Source organism: Xyrauchen texanus, chromosome 26 (genome assembly GCF_025860055.1).
Source record: "Xyrauchen texanus isolate HMW12.3.18 chromosome 26, RBS_HiC_50CHRs, whole genome shotgun sequence".
In the NCBI taxonomy this organism is placed as follows: domain Eukaryota; kingdom Metazoa; phylum Chordata; class Actinopteri; order Cypriniformes; family Catostomidae; genus Xyrauchen; species Xyrauchen texanus.
This window is the reverse complement of record NC_068301.1, coordinates 16,339,748-16,366,596: the sequence shown is the minus strand read 5'-3', so window position 1 is coordinate 16,366,596 and position 26,849 is coordinate 16,339,748. Positions and strand designations below refer to the sequence as shown.

The following is a 26,849-nucleotide window of genomic DNA, read 5'->3' as shown; positions in this document are numbered from 1 at the left end:
CACTACAGACCAGGCAAAATGAATGCAAACGCGGACATGCTTTCACGTTGTCCCCTCGATATCAATAAGTTTATGACCGTATGTACAGAAGTTCTCGCAGAGGAGGTGGTCCGGGCTACATGGGAAGGAAGTCGAGCTGACCAAGAGAATGAAGTTGCCTGGGTTGCGGCTCTTAACGCACGTCAAGAGAATTCAAAGTGCCAGTTTGGAGGGAGTCTCATGACACTTGATCGCTCTGAGTTGAAAGTCGCCCAAAGGGAAGATCCTGTTGTTGGTAAGGTGATAGAATTAAAGGAGAGTGGTGGAGAACTGACATCTGAAATGACGAAAACTGCTAAAGGAGGCCTAAAAAGACTGTAGTATGAGTGGAAAAAACTGGATCTTGAATAGGACCTGCTCTATCGTAAGACCAATCACAGATCTCAACTTGTGCTTCCAGCTTAGTTTAAGCAGTTGGCCTTGAAACAGTTGCACAATGACATGGGTCATGTAGGGACGGAACGAGTTCTAGACTTAGCAAGGAGCAGATTCTACTGGCCTTTTATGAAGAAGGAGATCGAGCACTATGTCACCCAGCAGTGCCGATGCGTGAAGCAAAAGAAACCTGTGATGCGGATCAAGGCTCCGATGGGAAGTCTTACCTCAAGTTGTCCACTGGACCTGGTGTCCATCGATTATCTGCACTTGGAGCGGAGTCGGGGCGGATATGAATATATTCTGGTGCTGGTGGACCATTTTTCCAGATTTGCCCAGGCGTACCTGACAAGAGACAAGTCTGGAAGGACAGCAGCTGAGAGGATATTTAACGACTATATCCCAAGATTTGGCTATCCTTGCCGGCTTCATCACGACCAAGGCCGTGAATTCGAGAACTACCTCTTTGCGACTTTGCAGCGGTTAACAGGTGTCAGTAACTCCAGAACAACACCTTATCACCCCCAAGCAAAACCAGCAGAACGTTTCAATCACACTCTGCTACAAATGTTGAGGACGCTGGAAGAGAAGGAAAAGGATAGATGGAAAGACCACCTCCCGAAGGTAGTGCACGCTTATAATTGCACTAAGCATGAAGCGATGGTGTTCTCTCCATTCTTCCTCCTGTATGGACATCACCCTCGCTTGCCCGTTGACTTGCTGTTTGGTCTAAGATCGGAGGATGACCAATACTCACCTCGAGATTATGCAGAGAAGTGGGCACAACGAATGGCTGATGCATATAAACTAGCCTCGGACAACAGTAAACAAGCGAGCGCACGGAACAAGAAATACTATGACCAGCACCTTCGGGGTGTTGTGCTGCAACCAGGAGATCGAGTTCTGGTTCGTAACCTAAGTGAATGGGGCGGGCCTGGAAAGCTGAGATCATACTGGGAGAGAACAGTGCACGTGGTCAAAGAAAGAATAGGAGACGGACCGGTCTATAAAGTGTACCCTGAGTCCAGTGGAGGCCAAAATCCAGCAATGATACGTACCTTGCATCGAAACCTGCTTCACCTGGTTAATGACCTACCTGTAGACCCGCCACCTCCGGGAGCTAATGAGTCATGTAGACCTAAGTGAAGGAAACCAAGATTGTTAAAATCAGCAAGAGAGCCTGAAGAAGCAAATTCGAGTGATTCATGTTCAGATGACAGTGACGCTCCGAGAGCTTACTACTGGTTGCGCTCCTCTGAACAGCAGAGATCTAAGCAGAGAAGGACTAGACCTGACACTTATGAAAGAGGAGATTGGAGACCGAGAAATAGTGAGGATGGACCTGTGAGGCATGGAGAGAGTACTCTAGGAATAGAGGAAGAATACTTACCTGAGCCAGTGGCAACTCACTCATTGAATGACTTACCTGCTGCAACAGAATCTGAGGGGATGAATGATGAGCTGGGAGGGATGGTACCTGTGTTGGAAGAAAGACAAATGGTTAGTCCAATGGCAAAAGCCGTAGGAGATGGATATGTGAGAAGATCAAGCAGAGAAAGAAAACCCACACGGGTCTTCACTTACCCCTCATTGGGTCAGCCCAATTATGAACTGCCTACGGAGATAGGGGCTGCTCAATTTATGCGGACACAGCAGTTACCGTATTACTCTGGGGTACAGGGGCCAGTATGTGTGACTTGTGCTCACGTCTCACCTACATTTCCTTATCAGATAGGGTCCTATCCTACCTTAACACCTTATGCTGCCTTTAGTGGATACTAGAGAATTAGTGCCTACAAGAAAACAGGGTTAAGACTCACACACACACATGAATGGGAACAGTGAACACATATATTACACAATGACACAGAAATCTTGAAATTGGTTACAATGTGAGGAGAAGGTTTGTGTTATTGAGTAAACTGTTTATAAGAGTTAAAGGGTCAGTGTTGTTTGGAGCCATTTCTTTTGTCGGGGAGAGTGTGACACCCTGTATGTATAGTCACAGGAATAATTATATTTTTCTTTATGTATTTGATTTATTTTATTATGTTTATGATATTGTTTCAATTACTGTTATTATGCTGGATTTGTGGTGAGTAATACACTCAGTGGACAGTAGGGGGAGACAGTGTGCTGATCGGAGATTATCTGAGTAACTTTGAGTTGCGGAGAAGAAGCCGCCATTACAAGAGCGACTCGTTACTGATAACAGCACAACTTTGTCTGTCTCATTGTTTTACCAAACAGAATTCATTCACTGCAGCAACGCCAGTCGGACGGCGGGCGTGCTACAATGGCGAGGCTTTTTAGGTCGAGTGGAATCTGTAATCTCTGATCCAGTTCATTTGCTGGCTTTCATGGTTGCAGCACGCAGTGCTGTTTGCCTGCAAACTTGTTAACATCTGGCAAACCGGCGGTGTCGAAATGGGCAGTGGCGGGATCACACAGGCCAAAACATGAACAGAAATTCCGACCCGGAATGGAAACTTCAAAGTAGAATATACTGGCAGTATTTCAATTTAGCATAATTTTATGATTTAGTACTGTACAAATATTACATATAGCACCTTTAATTTAGCCAATAAGACATGTCATTCCATCCATTTTAAGTTGTATAAAGACACGTATTTTAGATATTTCAGAATTGGGATAAAAATCGCATATCCCACACAGAGATCGAACTGTCAAGTGTTGGAAATATTCATATATAATTTATACACATAAAACATGATATTAAAAATAAAAAAATCTAACATTTTAGAAGAGAACGAAACATCACATCATGTTTTTTTCATTTAATGCCATACGAACTAGAGGCATTTATACATGGTCACCATTATAACGTTTCAATGCCAGACACCATATTTTGCATACATTTTAGTTCTTTTTGAACTTTACATGTTTTCAGTGTTCAGGCCATTCTACAGTGTCTGTCTCAAAGTTCAAACTGGGGTGAACACTTCCACTGAAGCTGTTACAAAAAGCATTGGGATTTATGGTGGCGGTCATTCCATTTGGTCTTTTACACATGAGACCTCTTCAGTGCTGGCTCAAGAGATGCTTTGTGCCATGGCCGCATGTGCATTACTATATCTCACTGATGTATAGCTGGTCTAGCACCTTGGACAGTTCATATAGTATGAACTCATATAGTAATTCATACTATATGAGTTTAGTTCATATATACATTCTGAGTGCTCCCCTCCTGGCCCAACATGAGTGTCACTCACTTGTGGCATGCTCATGTCGGATTCTGTTCCCCATATGCATTAGCACGCAATGTCAAGTGTACTGAGACGAAGGGAACAAGACATTGCGAATGCTGGCCGCACTACAAGACTCAGAGTATCTTCTGAAGTGCGAGCGATACGTTCTTTGTCCCTCAGTCAGAAAATTCTGAGGAATGGTGTTTGTGCACCAGCTTTAATAATGGACAGCTTTGCGCCTAAAAGGGCTGGGCTCAAACACCATAGCCAATATTAGAATATTGCCGTTAGGTGTGTGGAAGGACAACTCCCCTGTATGCATTAGCATGCATTATCTCGTTCCCTTCGTCTCAGGGAACCAAGGTTATATACGTAACCGAGAGGTTTCCCATCATGCTTGCAGCTTGCACAGCTGAAAAAAATCAACTGTGAGCCTTGCTCTCACAAGACTTTCATGGCATCCCTCACCGTGATCTCACAGCAAGTCGGACAGATTTCTAATCAGCATGCACCTGCCACTGATCACCGGTGATCGGTTCTGCACAGAACTTGCTCATGTCAAATGAGCCAGTTGTCTATCTTAGCTGACAAATAGCAGTTACCTGTCTTCCAATCACTGTGGGAGATGTAAAAGTGCACGCTAATAAAAGGTGATGTAATCCATAGCAATGAGGTCAACTCCGCCTTACTCTTATCTTAAGATGTCCTTAGTAAAACTTGGTCTTAGCAGTTTTGTAAATAGGTTTTAAGCAAAAACTCATAGCTAGGAACTCTTTGGAGAACTCTAGAAAAATCTTTGAATATGGGCCCTGTTTGTCACTATACACTATACCAAAGTTTGATTTTGAGGTAAATTGATGTAATATTTTTAAAGATTTTAAAGCCCCTCTGTTGCAGGTGTTAAAAGACCCCGTAAAACATCTTGTTTTTTTTAAGTGGGGTGAATAAATGTTTATGAAAAACATTCAAAGTGGGCTCAAGTTGATTGATTTTTAATGGGGATTCATTTGTTTAAAGAATACACAAGATATTATAAATGCTAAATGTGTTTGAAAGTAACAGAAAATGTTTAAACCTTTTCTGAAGTGGTTATTTTGAATAAGTATTATCTTAATTTGATACTCAAAAAAGCATCTTGCTGTCTCGAAAGCATTTGCCTAAGTTTAAAATTTCCCCCCAATATCTATTGTCCCTATATTTATAAGATTTCACTATAACCCCACTGAGGCCCTTTTTTAGTGTGGGGTAAAAGACTCCATAGTCACTTTTTTTTTTTTTAAACTAATTTTAATCAAACCAATCTTCCATTATTATTATTTTTTCTTCACACAAATTATGTTGCTCCATAATTTTTTTTCAACCTTTTCCTGAAGGTGTGCCTTTGGTCCCATTGTACCTTTTACATTAAAAAAAGATATACTCTTAAAATAAAATGCATCAAATTTTAATCACACAACCCAATTTTCTCTCAATATAAGTTTCCCAATCCTTCTAAAACAATCGTGCATAAATAAAAAGGTTAAACAAATGAGGAATTGTTTCTTTCTCCAGTCCACATAATTCACAAGTTTATGTAATGTGCAGTTTAAACCTTTCCAAGACATGTTTGGCCGGGTAATTCTATGCAATATTTTCATAATACCTCTTTGATTTAATTATTAAACATTCAAAGTGCACGCGATTGAACGTACGCGATGACATCACGTGGCTGTTGTCTCCGCCCATCTCCGGCAGAAGGAGCGGAAGTTCCGTTGTGACCTGGGATAGCAAGCGGTGAGTCAATACATTTTTAGCACTGGGCCGCTGTTTATAACTGTTTTTCTCTGCTTGAACCCTTAAAATGCAGTCTATTCCCTGACCTCGGCTTTATTGAGCGTTATGAAGGCGCCAGTTTGTCGTTGAGCGGCGTAGTAGTGGGATTATGTTCGGGGATAGAGAGACACGGATAGCTCCATCAATGGCTGTTGATTCATTGTGACAATAATGCAAGCGAACCGGATTAAGATGGAGTATTTATGAAATGACCTCGTATCTTTACTTGTGTATTTATCACGTCCTCCATTCTGCCTAATTGTAAAATATGAGCCGAGCTGCGCCCCATTCTCCATTGGTTTTTATGCCCACTCCTTTCTTCCTCTTCTTTTTGAATATCATTTTATAGTGGTATTCATGTATGCACGCGAGGAATCTGCACTGGCTTATGAAGGATCATTGCACTGACGCATTAAAGCCGATCAATACAGTGATTTGTTTAATCTACAACAATAAGCCGTGAAGTAGTCAGATGCACATACTGAGGGAACATTGATAATACACTTTCATTAGAAAAAAACAAAATATAACAGCTGCTGGTTTAAGAGTGGTTTTGGTCACTTTTTAAATAGTCAGGCAGGCAGAGGTCAACCTGGGAATTTCTGTTTGTAGTAAATTGTTGTAATCATTTTTGTGTGGGTCCTTATGGTCCTCGATCATGTCTTTATATTGAGGTACTAAAGAGATCATTGGGGCAGATGATTTGATAAAAAGATTGGGTACAATAGTAAAGTCCAGGAAAGCAGAGGGACCCACTAAAGTGAGTCGGGCAATTCAAGTCCTGTGGAGATCACTCAAGTCTTTGAGATTGTTATGGCTGAAACTTATGATATGGTTACACAAGCCACTCACAGACAAATTGAACCATTAAATTAGAGCGTATGTTCCTGCTGCAGCTTTCAAAATGTAATTTCTTAGCACTGTCATGGGGTTTCCAGGAAATAGGGACCTGTGATTTTCGTTTAGGCTTCATTAGAAAGAGTTTTCGTGGAACTGATGTTGGGTTGATGACACATCTGCAAGTACAAACTTGTGATCTGCACAGCCACCAGTAGAATTGAGCTTCTCTCAGTATGATGAACTAAAGCATTAGTGCTTATGTAGCAGGCTAAATCCCTCTTTAATTTAACTTTTCTCATTTCCTATACACATTTATATCCTCTGCAGGTGGAATAGGGCATTAAAAGCTTTAGATGCGCATGAATTGCTTTGCTAGTTGAAATTTTAACAGCACTGGTGATTAAACCAACTTTTGTTAATCATTCTGCAGCCTGCTGACAATTTCTCTCTAAATCGCTGGTTTGTATCTTCAAGATCCATTTATCCAATACATACAGCCTGTCCCATGTATTTTGTCACTGCATTTTACACATAATTACTGATCTGTTTTGAAATGTTTGTTTTTGTGTTTTTATAAAAGCACTCCTCACATTGTATGTGTGGCAACAACATGTCTGTACCTCTGCTCGCTGAAGCTGTGACTTTGTCTGGGACAGAGAAGGAGACAGCTGTGGTGAGAGACCAGTGAAATCGTTAACAAAAATACTCAAGTATCATCAGTTATTTAAAATTTCCTTAAAGGAATGTTTTATCCCAAAATGAAAGTTCTGTCTACAGGGAAGAGAAACAAAATTTTTTTTTTTTACTGAAATATTACCAAAATGATATAGCTTCAATAGGTGGTTCTTTGTTAACTTAGTGTTGCGCAGTAGCCTATACCGGTGCCATAGTAATACCACAGACTCAAACATAATACCGGTGGTGCCACAAAGGTTTCATTAAATTCAGTTGTATGTGCATAAATAAATCTTTTACTGCAAGATGCTGATAAAAGTGCAAGGCATAGTCAAGACACAACCGTCAAAGGCCTCCACCTCTGGGGGCTGTTCACTCTGAATGTGTCTGTCTTTTTCTACTTAAGCGTGCGCTAGACGGATGTCTTCGATCGTTGCATGTTTCTGTTTTTTTAACGTCTTGTGCAATTTTTATAGACTCTGTGTCAATGTAAAAGGAAATTTAACCTTTAAAGTGTGTCTCGAGAAACCTGTGTTCTGTTTTATTAGTTTTAAGCATTCAAATGAGCATTTTTATCTTAAATTCAGCAAATATTCAGACTTTGAATTTTTGCTTGACAACTGTACTGAGGACATTTACTCACCTTCATGTTGTTTCAAACCCATATGACTTCTGTGGAGATGTTACACAAATGAGATATTAAGCAGAAAGAGACCCTCGGACCTCACAAAAAGACCTTATTTTATTAAAAAAAGAAAAGAAAAAAAGAATGCAACAAAAATTAATTGTGACTAAGACGTCCATACTGCCTAACATCTGCTTTTGGATAGGAAAGAAAGTCATACAGGTTTGGAACAACGAGGGGCTAATTGAAAGTAATTGTTGACATAATGCTAGTCTGACACTAACCTTGGGGTCTAGCCTTCTGGTTAGTCTGCTTAGTCTTAAAAGGATAGTTCACCCAAAAAGGAAAAATCTCATCTCTGAATGTGTATGACTTTCTTTCTTGTGGTGAACACAAAGTAGATTTTTTTATTAAATATCTCGGCTCTGTAGGTCCATACAATGCAAGTGATTGGTGTCCAGAACTTTGAAGGTCCAAAAAGCACATATAAGCAGCATAAAAGTAATCCATACGACTCCAGTGTCCATCTCTTCAGAAGCGATATGATAGGTGTGGGTAAGAAACAGATCAATATTTAAGTCCTTTTTTACTATATATCTCCACTTTCACCTTCACATTCTTCTTTTGTTTTGGTGATTTAACATTTTTCAAATTTTTTGTGCATAACGCCACTGGGCAGGGAGGAGAATTGATATATTAAAAAGCACTTAAATATCGATCTGCTTCTAATCCAAATGTATCATATAACTTAAAATTCTGGTCACAATTCACTTGTATTGTATGGACCGTCAAGTAATTTTTATTTGTGTAGCGCCTTTCACAACACACATCGTTTCAAAGCTGCTTTACAGAAGATCAGGCATTAACAGAAGATACAATTGTAATATCTATAATGTCTCAGAGTCATCATTGTGTAGTTTGATAAAATATGATTGTGAATTGTGTTTAAAAGTAAGTAATTCATTAACAATCGTATTTAGAATACCAGTAAGCAAGCCGAAGTTGACTGTGGCAAGGACCACAAAACTCCATAAAATGTTGGTTAATGGAGAAAAATAACCTTGGGAGAAACCAGTCAGTTCCCCTCTGGCTAACATGATGAATATAATGCCATTATTACTTATGTATTGTTGCGGGCTTTCCAGAGATAATAGTCTCACGCCACTCTCTGTTAACTTTACAGGTGATCTTCCTTCATGGCTTGGGTGACACTGGGTGAGTTTGATTCTTGCTTATTACTTGCCTGTTAAGGAATCTTTTAATGTCCCGCAATTAAATATCCCTGTCATGTCACTTATTTACACAGACATGGTTGGGCCGATACCATGATGTCTATTCGGCTGCCTTATGTCAAATACATCTGCCCACATGCGTAAGTAACAGCTCATTGATTGCTTATAATTCAGTATTTGTATTTCATTAGAATTTTTTGTATTTATTTTTTTATCAAATGGGTGCATACAAATACTACCTAGGTACCACCATATCGTTTTGCGTACTGCAGCTGTGTTGGGCTTTAAACCATTATACTCACAAAAATATATATTAAAATTGTAAATGGAAATTAAAATAATAAAATATTGGAAAACAACATTTTAAATCAATTGTAGAGTTATATTTCCAGATACCACCTGGTGGCATGCCAAATACCGCTGACATAGAATATCATGCATTATAGAACTGTTTTGTTTATCACACATTAGATTGTTGTACTTTGTCTTTTTAGACCCAGAATCCCTGTAACACTCAACATGAAGATGACCATGCCCTCATGGTAAATTGCTTCTGCTGTGAATAACATTAGAATTTTGTAATTCTATTACATTTACCTAATGGCATATCTAACCTAAAGGGGTTAGGGCCCCTTACATTCCTGTATAAAATTAGCTATTTTTCTAATTCTATTCAGGTTTGACCTCATGGGCTTAAGCCCAGATTCACCGGAGGATGAACCGGGGATCAAGAGGGCAGCAGAGAACAGTAAGCAACATTTTTTTTTTTTTTTTTTTTGGAAAACATGCACCTCGGGCATTTTCCAGGATACAGTATGAACCTTGAGCTGACTAAAAATAATTTTCTTTACCATAAGTGCATAAGTGATGCTATCCAGTTAGGCTTGGTCTGTGTCAGCAAATTTGAAATCACGTAACACATCAAGTTTAAAAGAGAAACATATTTCTGAAACACAATACTGTTACATGCTGATATTTGATAACATGGCACTCAGTATAGACTGTTCATTCTCTTCAACAGTAAAGGCCATCATTGATCATGAAGTAAAGAACGGGATACCATCAAATCGTATTATTCTTGGTGGTTTCTCTCAGGTAAGTGATCTACTTTCACAAAAATTCACTGAACAGTTGCGCTACATTTGGCACTATTGTTTCTGATTAAAAAAAATTGCATCTGTTTCACCAACCAGATGACATTTAGTTTAAACGGGGGCTAATTGCACTTAAATTAAGTTACTGTCATTCTTTTCAGTGCAAACGCAACTATTTTTTATTTTATTTAATTATGGTAAAGAGCTTTAGAATCATGCATATATCAAGATGCACCTCTTTTGTCATTGTAAAGAAACGATTCAGGTGTCTAGATTACAGTGTTGGAAAAATGCTGTACAGTCCCATTAAAGTATGCTAGATTGTGGTAGTCTGCTGCATCCTTCACAAGATAGCACTCAGAACTGACTCGCAAGATTGGGAATTGTGCTGAATGCAAATTGTGTTCAGGACTGTATTTTTTTATAGTTACCTGATTTGCAAAATTTCTTTAGTGAATGAGGATCTAAAACAACTCAGACAGTGCATGCAAATAAACCACGCTATCAGCATGCACAATTAACAGTGAATTGCCCTGAATGTTTGTATGGTCATTCAGAGTGCTGACATTGCAGATACGTTGCAGTTCTTGTGTAGTTCTCTTAATTTGATACCTGATGTGAGAGGATATTGTATAAGAAGGATTTGTGTCTCTCTTTGTTTGATCTTTAGGGTGGAGCACTTTCTATCTACACTGCTCTGACCTCTCAACAGAAATTAGCGGGTGTTGTTGGGCTTAGCTGTTGGCTTCCACTTCACAAGACCTTCCCACAGGTATAAGACATTTATTGTATGAGTTTGTGAGAAAGGGACAGAAATGTGCTGATTTCTGCATCCACGGTCATTGTACTGTATATTCTTCATCAGGGGCCATGCATTTATTAACCTCTATGGTTATTAATGCATGGACAGAATTTTCAGAGATTAGTGATTCATCTTTCCTTCATATTTAGCAATGTGCTCTTCATGTTTAGTGGAGTAATGATGTCTTAGATTGTATTTCTTGAACTTAAATTTTTTCCTTACAGATCAGGCAGGTAGCAGTCCTATTAGGAGACCAGAAACATCACACAATTGTCTTTGATGTTTGACACAGGAATAGTTCACCCAAAAATGAAAATTCTGTCATCGATTACACACCCTAATGCCACCCTAAACCCGTATGACTTCCTTCTTCAGCAGAACACAAAAAAAGATATTTAGAAGAATATCTCAGCTCTTTTGTCATTTGGATCCAAAACATTCAAGCTCCAAAAAGGACAAAGGCAGCATTAAAGTAATCCATACGATTTGAGTTGTTTAATCCATGTCTTCTGAAGCGATACGATAGCTTTGGGAGAGAAACATAAAGAAAATCTTTATTCTAGTCTTTATTCACTAAATCTTCTCTTCCGCCCAGCTCTCCAATGCGTGTTCATGGAAGAAGCTCCGGTTGTATCGCACACACGTCAGTTCTCGTGTAAACGCAAATGTGCATACTGCAAGAGCGAGGATCTGTTATGCTACCTTCCTGTCCTATTTGGATCTTGAAAGTTTTGGATCCCATTGACCTATTATATGAACAGAAACATTGTTTTTCAAAATATCATAAGCTGCGGAAGCCATACGAGTTTGGCATGGCATGAGGGTGAGTAAATGATGACAGAATTATAATTTTGTGGGGTGAAATTTTCCTTTTAAATATAAGGACTAAAAATGCATGGCAATCATTTCACATATGTGAATTAGCTTGTAACCAAACATTTTGAGGAATGCAAGCATGCAGTCTTGTTTGTTATTTCTGTTCAGATTTTAGACCTGTAAAGGGCAGTTCACACTGAATGCATTTTTGCATCCATCTGCACTGTTTTTCTATGTAAACATGCACTAGATAGACACGTTTTACCATTGCGCTGTGTCTCACTGTTTTTCAGCATCTGGCGTAGGAGAATTTTAACTTCTCGCATCTCGTGACACCTGCATTCTGTTCCATTTGTTTGGCAATGCAGAAAGTAAAAATGTATTTGCAGGCTGGATTTAAGGATTAACTATGACCACTGCCTCAGTATGTATACATTCTTTTTTGTATCCATTAGGCTGCAAGTGGGAGTGGAAATAAGGACACTCCCATCCTGCAGTGTCATGGGGAAATGGATCCCATGATCCCAGTGCAGTTTGGGGCTATGACAGCAGAGAAGCTCAAGACCATTGTCTCTCCTGTGAACATCACTTTCTGCACCTATCCGAGTCTCATGCATAGCTCCTGTCCTCAGGTTAGTTTCTTCTTTTACCTATGTCTTCATTTGAGTAAATGTTTAGCATGTATTATGCATGTATGACAATTCCTTCACTGTATATTACTCAATATGGCTGAGAAGTTGATGTAAGATTCACTTCGAGGCAAAATCCTGCTTTTTTCCTGTGAATGTATATGCTGATAATTTGTCAATTTAAGCAATAACATCAGGCAATTTTTTCCCCACATTCATACATTTCCTTATTAGCCTACACATCCTGCAAATTTAACTATTAAACTATTTTATTCCATTTGTTTATTCATATTACTTCTAACTTAAAACAAATGCTACTCTGTGATTAACTTTACAGGAGATGTCTGCTGTGAAGGATTTCATTGAAAAGCAGTTACCCCGAATCTGACCTCATTCTAACTCACTGTGACCCTTAGACACTGACTTCTCACCTTCAACCTGCCATTCTCTCACAGGAAACAGCCATGGTCCCCTACAACACAAAAATACATTCATGCACATACACAAACACACTCATGCATGAACATTCAGTTAGACATACTGTGAACATGCAACACATGCATACAGTTTTATCTCACACCTTTGTAATTTCATACATCAATGGACATATATTAAAAACTTATAAGTGTTAGAATTGTTATACATGACACATGAACATCTTATATTAATATTCCACCAAACTCTTGGGGTACTTACTGACTTTTATTTTACATTCCCATAAACATTAAAGGGATAGTTTACCCCCCAAAAAAGAAAATTTTGTCAGCATTTACACCCACACCTTGATTGTTGCAAACTCTTATGATATTCTTTATACCATGGAATATAAAAGGAGATGTTAAGCTTAATGTTAGCCTCAATCACCATTTATTTTCATTTGTAAGGAGAAAAAAAAAAGATGCATTGAAAGTGAATGGTGACTGAGACTAACATTGTGCCTAACATCTCCTTTTATGTTTGAAACAACAAGAGGTTGAGTAAATGATGACAGATTTTTTTGTTTTGTTTACTATCATTTTAAATCTTCTCTCTCTTTCGCTCTTCATCTCTCAATGCAGTATGGGTAACATTTTATTAGACGGCTCCTTTACACAGAAATCTGGAGAGTTCAGCTGCTGCGAGTCTGTGGTGGTGTGTGGAGGAAGTTAGTCAAAGCCTGGTGCCGTTTGGAGTGATATGTGTCACAATGCTCTGCATGCTAGTCCCACTGTGCATGCCTGCGGTGAGGGTTCACCGGGATGCTGCAACTCCTGCTTGTGCTGAAATATCTTTTTTTTTAATGTTTTTTTTTTTAGCTAGAATTATGTGAAAAATAAGCAAAAGCCACTCAAATAAACTAAGCACATGAATTATTCAAATCTTCCAGTATGTTTTGTTCTTCTAAAACAATTGATGACTTAAAATCCAGAATAAGAATATACTAATTGTATATGGTAAAATTTATGTTTTCAATTGTGCCATATTTATAAAATCTTGCGCTAAGGCTTTTGGCTTTGAGTCTGTGAATTGTGTCTAGACTGGTTATGGCTTTATAACTATTTTAGGAAAAGCAGCATTATAAGCTGGCTTTAGATTTTAGAGTATATAATTTTAAAATAATAAACAATACTTTGTGCTTGACATCACTTATTTGCTATAATCAGTGTGCATCACTCCAGACGGTGCTGGTAATAATCTGCCGTTGCTTTAAATAGCCTCCTAAATCCTCCCTAATTCCACTTCATTGCCACATCATATTCCATTCACATAACCAAACACAATGAAGTGTTCTAGGGTCTCAGATTGCAAATGTATATACATTTCAGGTTCCATTTTATTGCATAAAAGTATTGTTTACTGACATGACCTATAATTATGGATGGTAGGTTACAGTTATACAGCCGTGCTAGCAGAAGATGTGGTGGATTGAGCCTGCTGATATTAAAGAAGCAAAAAAAAAAAAAGTAACCTTGATTAGCTATTAGAACTGAAAGACGAGTTTGCAAACATGGATGCTATAGTCGTTTCTCACAGTTTGCTTGTAATGGATTAAGATGGTTTGTGTGATGATATCTAAACAGTTGTTTGCAAAGTAGTGAATGTTGCTTTTTTAAATCTAAGTAGATGTTCTTCAATATATTGTTTCAGTGTTATTTTTATCTTTTTAACACTGTTACTGAGTCTATTTGACTTTGACTTCCATATTTTAATAAGCAATGATCCCCTATTTTCTAATTGGCATTACACCTTATGATTAGGTAGTGTTATTTCTTAGCTTTGAACAGGTTTCCTATATGCCCTATGGCTTGAATGTTTTATATATTAATCATGGGCATGCCAGGCACAAGTTGGTAAGAAGAAACTGACAATATCTTTGGGTTTAGCAGTGAAATTATAAGTCTGTTTATGTTTACCTGAGTTGTATTTTGTTAGATTTTGTTTGATAATTTGTGCTAATTTAAACTAAACCAACTGTGTTCTGTTTTTGTCTTTTAATTTGATAAAGTGTACAGAGGGACAATTGGTTCTTCAGCAATTTTCCCAAAACACCTGTATGTGAAATAAATGATGCAAATCACAACAATGCACTCTTGCCATTTTTCCCCCCTCATATGGGTCAGTGTGATAACTATGCTATTTAACATCTCTCTGGACCACTGAGCATGGAAAACTACTCATTCACACAGTACATAGCATCACGGTATGGATATTAGGCCTAAAGCTTTGCACACGGAGAAAAAAATCCTCTATTATTTTTCCTTGAGGGTGCAAGTAAAATTATCTGCAACAGTCTTTAACTTTTTTATTTATATAAAAATAATTTTATTAAATTTTTATATATATGTCTCCAACGAAAGACTGAGAAGTAATTTTCAAGACATCCAATGGTGGAAATTTTGGCGATGAAGACATTTGTTTCAAAAGTTTTTTTTTTTTAATATAAAATCGCCGACTCCTTTCTCTTGCTAATGCTAATTTCATAGCTAAGATTTTAACAATGAAATAAAAGTTTTTTTTTTTGCATATTGCGGCAAAATTACAGCTTGAATTTTTTCACCGTCAAACTTCGCTTGTCTCATATTTAAAGGAACATTTAAAACAAGTTACTCTCAATCAACAGCATTTGTGCCATAATGTTGATGTGTACAAAAAAAAAAAAAAAATCGACTCGTCCTTCAAAGAATACAGTGAGGTAATTTTTAGGGACCAAACAATAAACGTTAAAATACTCACTGTTTCAAAAGTATAGCCACAAGACATAAACAGTATACAATTTTACAAACTTGTATTGAAGTCGATGTAATCTTAACAAACCCTAAAATGTCTACAAATTACGATTTGTACAACGTTACAGCTCAAAAATACCCGAGTTTCAACAGATGAATTAAAGGTGTAGGCCTACTCAGTAATTTTTTTCCTCATTTAAAATGTTTAACTCCAAAAGAAATTAATTGAAATATTGGCACGTATATATAGAATCATGGGCACTCACATGAGATAAAGACTCAAGTCATACCAGTAACCTTATAAAAGCAGGTTTATTCTACATGGCGAGGGTCTTCTCACAGGGGCTGCCATTTTAGAATTACATTATCTGATTACTGCTTAACTGCAGTAACCATCCTGTTATTAGACACTTTCACTCAGGAATTAAATTAATCCTGGATGACTGTGAATTGCGAATTTCTACAATGGCTTCGACAACTGAAAACTATTTTGCATAATGCTCTCTGTGTCCAAGATGACATATTAATTTGCGCTACGTATATGTATGTATATGTGATATATGTACAGTTGTGGCCAAAAATATTGGCACCCTTGGTAAATATGAGCAAAGAAGTCTGTGAAAACAAAAATCTGCATTGTTTATCCTTTTGATCTTTCATAAAAGAAATCACAAAAATCTAACCTTTGATTGAAGTAAAACAATTAAAATAGAGGAAATATCTAATTATTAAATACATATTTTCCTCCAAAAAGCACTGGGCATAATTATTGGCACCCTTTTATTCAGTACTTTCTGCAACCTCCCTTTGCCAAGATTTCAGCTCTGAGTCTTCTCCTATAATGCCTAATGAGGTTGGAGAACGCCTGGCAAGGGATCTGAGACCATTCGTCCATACAGAATCTCCACAGATCCTTCAAATTCAGAGGACCATGTTGGTGGACTCTCCTCTTTAGTTCACCCCACAGGTTTTCTATGGGGATCAGGTCAGGGAACTGAGATAGCCATGGCAGAACCTTATTGTGGTCAGTGAACCATTTTTGTGTTGATTTTTATGTTTGTTTTGGATCATTGTCCTCAATCCAACCATGGCCCAATGTAAGCTTTCTGGCAGAGGCAGTCAGGTTTAGATTTTCTATCTGTTGTTATTTGATAAACTTAAGATGCTTGAGTTTGTTGATGGATGAGAGCAGAGGCTTTTTTTCTTGAAACCCTCCCAAACAACTTTTGGTGATGTCGGTGATGTCTGATATTTTTTTACGAGACTTTCTGACCCCAAGACCCAACACATTTCTGCAAATCTACAGCTGTGATCCTTGGAGAATTTTTGACCACTTTAACCATCCTGCTCACTGTGCATGGAGACAATATAGACACACGTCCTTTTCCAGGCCAATTCTTAACATCTCCTGTTGATTGGAACATGTTAAGTATTGTCCTGATGTTGGAAATGGGTATTTTCAATGCTTTGGCAATTTTCTTTTAGCCACTTCCCATTATGTGAAGCTCAACAACCTTTTGCCGCACATCAGACATATATTCTTTAGTCTATCCCACTGTGATTGATGATTAAGGGAATTTGGCCTGTGTGTAACCTCATATTTATACTAATTTCAAATAAGTCATGGCTGAACAATTTCATGTTCCTAGTCACCCAGTTGCACTAAAAAATTTATAATATGAATGGGAATATACTTCAGATATATTTACTCATAATCATTTCTAGGGGTGCCAGTAATTGTGGCCAACATATTTTGGAGAAAAATATTTATTTAATAATAAGATATTTTCCCTCTTTCAATTGTTTTTCTTCAGTTAAAGGTTTAGATTTTTGTGATTTTTAAAAAATAAAAATAAAAAAGGATAAACAAGGCAGATTTTTTTTTCACAGCATTCTTTGCTCATATTTACTAAGGGTGCCATATATATTGTCTTATTGTGTATTCTATATATTTACTTTTATTCTATTTTTCTTTTTTTTTTCTTTTATTATTTTTTATTATTATTTCTGTCTTGTTGTGCACTGGAAGCTTCTGTTACCAAGACAAATTCCTTGTATGTGTAAGCATACTTGGCTATAAAGCTCATTCTGATATTAAAAAAATTAATTAGGTCCCATTAAAGGCATTAGAAAAGTACTAAAAACAAATGAGAAAGGTGTAGTAAAACTTTCTAGGTCAGTTTATCGTGACCTTCATATAAGCCAAAAAAAAAAAAGACCATTTGGACTCTTTATACAACGTCCCATTAGATGGCGCAAACACACAAATTATTTTAAATGTACATTCGCTAACTTTAGTTGATAGGCACCACCGTGTTTCATCCTGGTCGGTAAGCGGCGGTAACGCGCTCGTCAATTCTCTCGTCTTTCGGATGCCATTTACACAGCGAAGAAACAGTCGATTATTGTCCTATGAAAAAAGAGCATGACCAGCAAACACAGCCACGAGCACCACCCCTACCTACATTGTACAGTTCTTTATCATACCTCGGCACATAATCTCTGACATGATCGAATGTCTGTTACCTTGTAAAATGTCGCTATAACCTGTTGACATGCCGCCTGCTCGGGTCATTTGATGTCTCATCGCGTCCGAATCAGTGATGAGGTACGTGTGTGCTTGTTTGCGACTGTGTTGATCTCTCATGTCAACACGCATTGGTGTTGAAATCTTCGCTTTATTCAGCTTTACATGCTTAAGTGTGGGGGAATTAAAACTCTGCCAGTTTGTAGGTTTGTTTGTAGATGCCGGAATATATTTGCGTGAATGTTAGCGCTGCTCAGCTGTCAACACTGTAAATGCATTGAACATTTGCAATCATCAGAGCTTTTGTTTATTGTTACAGTTTTTGCTTTGTCATGCACTTTGTGTATTCACATTCGCATGTTGTCTTTTTTTTGCATGTGCGACTAATGTCCATCCGTGATGTTTAGAAAAAGGTGAATAGTAGCCAATGCACAATGAGAAATTTCTTATACAAAAAGAACAAACAACTCCACTGTTGAAGACAAAGAAGCAATTCATAAAGCAAATATTCGGACACTGCGAATCATTTCTTCTAAATTGTGATCTGGTAATGAAATGTGGTACTGATTAAAAGTGACAACTAAAATTGCAGTTAGTAATGTAATCTTTTAGATTACAATTGTTATTTAATCTAATCTGGATTGCATTTGGAGTACTTCTAAATTACTTATTTATGTTTTGATGATCATTTAAGTATCAATTCACACTACTTTCTTTAAATGAATAGTTCACCCAAAAATGATTATCCTCTCATCTGATTATCCTTTATGGACCCTTATGCTGTCTCAAGCTCATATTATTTTCTTTCTTCTGTGGAACACAAACAAAGTTATTTTTATGAAGATGGATATGATGTTTAAATTCATACAGTGCAAGTCAATGGGGTCCAACAGTAGCTGGTTTTCTGAATCCTGAATGGAAACGCTTGATATGCAAATACATTTATCTTAAAATGTAATGTGCTTCAGTTTCATATTAAGGTTATGGAAACAGTTTATTTGCAAAAATAAACTTTGTCTGCATCTCACAGTTGCAGTGCATTTATTTAAAGTACTACAGAGAACAGCCTTTGATAAGGTGATAAGGTGCGGTTTACCCTGTGTTCAAAACTGATATTATTTAACGAACATAAATAATATCTGTCACTGCCTGGAACATAGTAGGCATATTCTTAATAGGGATGCACCGATCTGATACATGGAAGGGTATTTGCTCCGATACTGAAGTTTTAGACAGATTGGGTATCGGTCCGATGAGCCCGATCCAAATCCAGTACTGTGTGTTATGCCTCCTACACACTACACAACTAAAAGATGTCGGATTGTGGAACCGTTCATATTGCACAACTGTCTGTCTTGATATGGAAGTTGTAGGATTATCAAATTACTCGGACTCTGCACATTACAAAACATTTCACTATTGACGAATCCCTGACGACTCTGCCTGGACTCCAAATTACGTTTCACAACAGAGTACATGTGAGAAGTGATACCAGATACGAAAAAAAACGCATGATGTTTTTAATCGCCATTACATAATGTGTAAATGCACCATTCATTTTACTGGTTACAATATGAAAAAGTACCACCTCCTTGAAAAATTTACCTATTTGCTTACCTGACTGTCCAAAAGAATTGGCAATTTCTCACCAACTCTTCTCTTTCTCCACCCGGTTGTGGCACAGTTCAGATGAAACATGAAATGCCAATGTTCCACAAATTTCTCCTCTATTTCTTTGGTCCAATGAGATTTTCTTGATACTGCAGCCATGCTAGTTGATGTTCTGTTGCAGGTACATGAGGACTCCTCCCACTGAAACTTCCCGTGCCCTGTTTCTTGCTCTCTCATTGGCTGTAGGTCAACGCCGCAGTTGTATTCAGTCAAAACACATTTCACATTGTGAGATTTGGAATCGCAGACAGGTCCAGATATTTAACATTATAGATATCTTGCTGACATCGGCGATGCATCGGTGCTTCTCTCAGATCACGTGTTTTGATAATTCATACATTGGGTTGGTTGCTCACAGGAGCGAGCTCTGATTTGCCTATGATTTTGGGCTTTTGTCGGCGATCTCCACAAAACTGTCAGCGAGTGAAAATCGGGCTTAAAATCGTGTAGTGTAAACTCATGTGATAACTATGTGAATCACAAAAGGCTGTTTTTAGTAAAAGGCTGTTTTTAGAAATGCATGTGCAGTACCAGCACGTTGGCACTGCTCTGTTTACACACACACACACACACACACAAGCACTCAAACCGCTAGCACTTGCGCCTTTGTTTAGCCTTTACGCATGTGCAATATTTGAACGCTACTCATGAACAAAATCTCAGATGTAGATGCTCAAAGTATCGGTTTACTTATAATATGCATTTAGAACAGCACCGGAGGTACATTCTACCAGAATTTGAATAAGAAGCGAATTAAACAACTGTGAACTTTCCTACAAACAGACACACTTACAGGACTTCCTGGAGAGTTCAGAATGTCAAAATAAAAGCTAGATGGTATTTATGTTAAAGGTGCACGATTGAGATATATTACTATTATAATATATTATCATTTGTTACAAATTATAACAATATTTAAGTTTAATGGGTTCCAAAAATAACTGTGTGAATGAAAAGTGAGCTGATATCTTAAAACTAAACTAGAGATCTGAATCCTTAAGTCCAGATACAAGTTGAAAAAAATTAGCAAAAAAAGAAAACTGCTTCTTTACTACTGATAACTTAAATTGGAATTACTGTTAATTTTGCTGCTACATTATCCAGTATAGATAATAAAGTGTTTCTTAATAAACTATTCATTTATATTGAAATAAAGTGTAATTAGAGGTTTGTGATTCTTTATTTATTAAAGAGTACAACCAATTAGTTCAACACAATAATGTATAGATATTCTAAACTGATTATGCAAAAAAACAACAGCACTGGTATCGGATCGGATCTGTATCGGCGATAATAAGATTTCTGATATCGGAATCGAATCGGAAGAGAAAAAGTGGTATTGGTGCATCCCTAATTCTTAAAGGGCCATTCAGTAGTTCTCTAGCTAGCTTTAGCGTTGCTCTTCTTCGTGTAGTTTAAGTACCGATGTTACAGTGGTCTAAAGTGGCTATACTGCCATCTTTCGAAGTGGATCAGCATGATCGTCTCTGCTGCCCTGTCAGCATTGGAATATCATTTGCATCTGGAAAATGTCAGAGTTTGAGGTATTTTCTAAAGATATTTATTACTCCTATAAAATTATTGCTTTGCCTAAAAATAAACATCAGAAATCAAGTGAAGATGCTTCTTCTGTTAAGGATAGATTATTGTTGTCCCTCATATCAATAATCTTTGGAGACTGTCTACTTTTCACGTTATTTCTAAAGACAGTTATTACCTTTATTAAAGAATTGCTTAGTGTAAAATAAACCTAAATTATCAAGCGATACACCATGTTATGGTAAAGGAAAGATTAGAATTGTTTTTGATGATCAAATTTAGCATGTCCATGACTACTGTATTTGAAGAACTCGTTTTATTTCCAAGCAACCAACGTCATGGTTTACACAAAATCATGTCATGTCATGCTCATGTGATTTCAGCATGGCGAAACACGTTGAAGGGGGTGACCCGCACCATGTAGAATAAAACACTTTTTATAGGAAATTATTATGAGTACAGACTTCATCTCATGTGAGTGCAGGCTTGGGGAGTAACGGATTACTTGTAATGGCATTAGGTAATCAGGATACAAAAATGTGTTAACTGTAATCTGTTTGTTACATATAACCCCATCATAATCGGATTACATTTACATTTTCAAAAAATTGGGATTACTGTCAGGATTACAAATTTTAATTTCTGACCAAAGAAATAGTGAATTTTCCTGACATAAAGTGATGCAGACCGCTGTTTGTTTAGTGAGATATGGTTTAGATGCACATTCTCTTCGTGTTCTCTCTCATGACTCACATTAGTCAGGAGCTGCTCCTGTTGTCATATGTGCAAATAACACCTTTCACATCAGCACTCTGCTCTTGAGGCAAACAGCTGCTTCATCACGTTGACCATGCAAGAACATGCATTATTTTCTTGGAAATTTCGACAGTATTCACACTTTAAAAGTGAAAACCGAAACAACATTAAAGTTCAGTGGAATTTATACCTTCCAGCTGTGAAGATGCTCTCATTATCCAAGGACCTGAGAATTTTAAGGCAATAAGAGCCACACTGTGGGAGACATTCTGGCAAATGTAACATGTTCAACACTTACAATAATCAGGAGTAAGTCATTGAAAAGACACACAAAGTATAAATCTGTATTGATCTATTCTTTAAGTTTGTAAAGAATAGATCAAAACTGATTTATTCTTTTAGTATAGACGATATAAAACAGATTTTGTTTTCTTTCTGGAATCAAAACTTTTTTTTCCCCTTTAAAATCCACCTTAAACAGAAACATAAACAAATCTGCTATAAACTGTTAGCTGGGGATGTTTGACTTTGGATCATGAGCAAGCAGAGAAAAGAAACTCTCCACTAGTTCATTATGAAATAATAATGATGATGATGATGATGTTGATGATAACATGTGATCTACCTATTGAATACAGTCTGAAGTGAAGGAATAGTGCAAATTACAATTGCCTATACGCACTAACTGCAATACATGCTAGAATTATACTTTGCAGTGTTTTTGAATCTGAGGTATATCCTGTCAGATTTAGTTTAATGTGAAACAAGAGATTATTCAGTGCATGTGTTCTGATTACATATGATTTATGAGAAATTTTCTTTTTCTGTAGCAGACAGAGAAGTCACCTGATTTCTTTTAAAATATTGAGTAGTTCTGCTTTAACAGCTCATATTCTGTTTTCTTGGTAGGGTGCAGTGTATATGTTTATTTTCCTCATATACACTCACCTAAAGGATTATTAGGAACACCATACTAATACTGTGTTTGACCCCCTTTCGCCTTCAGAACTGCCTTAATTCTACGTGGCATTGATTCAACAAGGTGCTGAAAGCATTCTTTAGAAATGTTGGCCCATATTGATAGGAGAGCATCTTGCAGTTGATGGAGATTTGTGGGATGCACATCCAGGGCACGAAGCTCCCGTTCCACCACATCCCAAAGATGCTCTATTGGGTTGAGATCTGGTGACTGTGGGGGCCATTTTAGTACAGTGAACTCATTGTCATGTTCAAGAAACCAATTTGAAATGATTCGAGCTTTGTGACATGGTGCATTATCCTGCTGGAAGTAGCCATCAGAGGATGGGTACATGGTGGCCATAAAGGGATGGACATGGTCAGAAACAATTCCTTCGCCCAATTGGCACTAAGGGGCCTAAAGTGTGCCAAGAAAACATCCCCCACACCATTACACCACCACCACCAGCCTGCACAGTGGTAACAAGGCATGATGGATCCATGTTCTCATTCTGTTTATGCCAAATTCCGACTCTACCATCTGAATGTCTCAACAGAAATCGAGACTCATCAGACCAGGCAACATTTTTCCAGTCTTCAACTGTCCAATTTTGGTGAGCTCTTGCAAATTGTAGCCTCTTTTTCCTATTTGTAGTGGAGATGAGTGGTACCCGGTGGGGTCTTCTGCTGTTGTAGCCCATCCGCCTCAAGGTTGTGCATGTTGTGGCTTCACAAATGCTTTGCTGCATACCTCGGTTGTAACGAGTGGTTATTTCAGGCAAAGTTGCTGTTCTATCAGCTTGAATCAGTCGGCCCATTCTCCTCTGACCTCTAGCATCAACAAGGCATTTTCGCCCACAGGACTGCCGCGATACTGGATGTTTTTCCTTTTCACACCATTCCTTGTAAACCCTAGAAATGGTTGTGCGTGAAAATCCCAGTAACTGAGCAGATTGTGAAATACTCAGACCGGCCCGTCTGGCACCAACAACCATGCCACGCTCAAAATTGCTTAAATCACCTTTCTTTCCCATTCTGACATTCAGTTTGGAGTTCAGGAGATTGTCTTGACCAGGACCACATCCCTAAATGCATTGAAGCAACTGCCATGTGATTGGTTGATTAGATAATTGCATTAATGAGAAACTGAACAGGTGTTCCTAATAATCCTTTAGGTGAGTGTATAACAGCAACAACAGTACTAATAATATTACTCAAACATGTTCTGTTTGTATTAAAGGCAAAATTAAATGTTTTAGAGATCATATTGATTTTATCTTGACATTATTTGCACAAGTGCCAATATGTGTAATCCAAAAGTAATGAAAAGTAATCAAATTACTTTCATATTTATGTATTTGGATTACATTACTGATTACATTTATTGTTAAATAATCAGTCATCTGTAACAGAATACATTAAAAAAGTAACCCTCCCAACCCTGTGTGTGTACACCATTAGGATCAAACTTCACAAAAACACAATTCATTCATTGTGTCAAACATTTTAAATTGGCTCCAAACTACTGAATGTACCTTTTAATCAATGGAAAATTAGTAATTCTGCCCGGACAGGTCTACGGATTATAGGACTTCTTTGGGATGCTTTGATTTTTGCACGATTCAGCATTTAACTTGTATAATTATTGTCTGCACACCAGAGCAAAAGGGGGGAAAACATTGGTTCACCATTTATCAAGCGCTGAAACTTTGCCAGGTGAAAAATAATCTGGAATCACATGTAATAGTCACATTCCTCTTTCCAAACTACATCAGAATGTCGATTTGTTACACCAGAGCTGAAAAAGCTTGATGCAGCTCAACTAATTATAAAACAGAACACAGGTGTCTTGAGATGCATTAATAAATATAAAAATAATTGTAAAATTACCAGTGTTTAAAAATGCGATGATCCTGCACAACAAGTTGTAAAACAGAACACCGGTGTCTTGAGATGCTTTTATAAATATTAAAGTTCTTTTAAACTTAACACGGTGTCTAAAAAAATGCAACTGCATGAAATGCTGAAAAAAGTGTGTTGTGGCAATCAAAGACATCCGTCCAGTGCGCGTTTACATGGCCTTGATGCATGTGTGAACAGCCCGTAACTTGACCATGTAAGACATTGCTCCAAACTTTTCTTCCGTCCTTTTGAAAAATCCAACCAAATTTGCCAAGTGTCCTGTAGGTGAACGTAGTCACATCATGGGGGGCCTCCATGGAGTATCGGCCCAAAGGCCTCTCAGTTCTTAATCCATCCTCACCCTTGACATTCAGAAGTGTTTAACCTACACCTTATCTTTAAAGTGGGTCCTCACAATCTGCCAGAACAGTTTTAAGAGCGGGCGCTCCCAGGTATATGGAGGCTGGTGGCATATGGGCATCGCAGCCATTTGAGCTCTTATTATATCAAATATTATTTACAGAGCACATACGTTTTTAACCATTAAAGGAATAGTTCACCCAAATATGAAAATTATCTCATAATTTACTCACCCTTATGCCATCCCAGATGTGTATGACTGACTTTCTTCTTCAGAACACAAATGAAGATTTTTTTAAAGAATATCTCCGCTCTGCAGGTTCATACAATGCAAGTGAATAGTGGCCAGAACTTTGAAGCTCCAAAAATCTCAAAGGCAGCATAAAGTAATCCATAAGACCCCAGTGGTTAAATCCATCTCTTCAGAAGTGATGTGATAGGTGTGGGTAAGAAACAGATCAGAATGTAAGTCTTTTTTTACTGTCAATTTTCATTTTCAAATTTTTATTTTATTTTTGATGATTTGCATTCTTCGTGCATGCCACCACTTACTGGCCAGGGTGGAGAATTTATGGTAAAAACTGACTTAAATATTTATCTATTTCTCATCCACACCTGTCATATCGCTTCTGAAGATATTGATTTAACCACTGGAGTCATATGGATTACTTTTATTATTATTGATATATGCTTTTTGAAGCTTCAAATCTCTGGTCACCATTCACTTGCATTGTGAGGACCTAAAGAGCTTAAATATTTTTCTAAAAATCTTTTTGTTTTCAGCTGAAGAAAGAAAGTCATCCTCATCTGGGATGGCATGAAGGTGAGTAAATGATGAGGCAATTTTCATCTATCCCTTTAATTCTGACATTTGTTGGATGCGTAATCTCATAGTAGCATTCATGATAACAGTTGCTGGGAATGCAGTATGTTTAGGGTTCACTTTGTCTCTGTGTAGACTTTGTATGTAATATTTTCCTTCATTTTTAGTGATTTTAAGTGTCAAGTATGAAATGCTGTTCTCTGTCGTCCGTGCCAATGTCACCCAATTTATTTTACTGTCCTACGGCAGTTGAGGATCATGTTTTAGCACAAAGCTTGCATTGTTTGAAAGTAGCCCACTGCCTGTAAACATGAATGCAAATTAAGTTGTTTCATCAATGGATGATGTATGTCTGTCTGATGATTGAGCTGCATTGGGGGAGGGTGGGGGAAGCTTGTGGAACTGAAAATTTTCCCTCCCTTTTGTGTGCCTGACAAGTGCTGCTCTTAATTAATCTCTGTATTTTGCAGTCTCAGACATCCCACCTGAAAATTTGGGGTGCTCAAACACAATCAGTCCCACAAGCCCCTAAAGCATTGGTTCAGTCTGCATTTGTTTTATTTCTAATGTAACTCCACAGACAGTTGTTTTGAATGCGAGTAAGATGTGAAATGATGTAAAAAAGAACAACAGTGCAGACAGAATGACCTAAAAAAAAATAAACAGGTCAAGCTCCCAGTTCCCACTCACACGCCATTCCCCAGACTGACTGGTGCACCTGCTGCCACTCTTTCCCTTCTCATAGCCCTCTCAACTGGATTTATTAGAGCATAACATTATGTAAGCCAGATTTTTATTTTTTTTGCTGATGAAACATTGTCTATCCCTTTTTCTAATAGCAAGTCAAGAAGCTTAAATGATGCAAATATTTAAAAAAGTGGAAAGTGTAAGATCAGATAAGATTATTATTATTTGCACTATTTCGACATATGCAAATTAGTGTGTTGGGAAGTTTTTGTG

The 26,849-nt window shown here is 37.6% G+C and overlaps 2 protein-coding genes across 4 annotated transcripts in view; both read left to right on the top strand.

Annotated features, from left to right (window-relative positions):
- Positions 1-5,341: 5,341 nt before the first annotated feature.
- On the top strand, positions 5,342-14,711 carry LOC127620272 (acyl-protein thioesterase 2-like). 2 transcript variants are annotated; one of them, XM_052093450.1, is made up of 11 exons: positions 5,352-5,396; positions 6,706-6,734; positions 6,856-6,948; positions 8,759-8,790; positions 8,882-8,947; positions 9,302-9,349; positions 9,485-9,555; positions 9,829-9,902; positions 10,572-10,673; positions 11,975-12,151; positions 12,486-14,711. In XM_052093450.1, the coding sequence occupies exons 3-11, from the start codon at positions 6,871-6,873 to the stop codon at positions 12,534-12,536; spliced, it is 699 nt and encodes a 232-aa protein (XP_051949410.1). In that variant the 5' UTR covers positions 5,352-5,396; positions 6,706-6,734; positions 6,856-6,870; the 3' UTR covers positions 12,537-14,711. The 2 variants fall into 2 exon arrangements, with proteins under 2 accessions (XP_051949409.1, XP_051949410.1); XM_052093449.1 differs by lacking the exon at positions 6,706-6,734 and having other exon boundaries at positions 5,342-5,396.
- A 3,056-nt stretch (positions 14,712-17,767) lies between these two features.
- Positions 17,768-26,849, top strand: part of LOC127620173 (ankyrin repeat and IBR domain-containing protein 1-like) — a 41,384-nt gene continuing 32,302 nt past the window's right edge. For both annotated transcript variants that reach the window (XM_052093294.1, XM_052093293.1), the window contains exon 1: positions 17,768-17,962. The gene's annotated coding sequence lies outside the window, so the exon portion shown is untranslated. The remainder of the gene's footprint in view (positions 17,963-26,849) is intronic.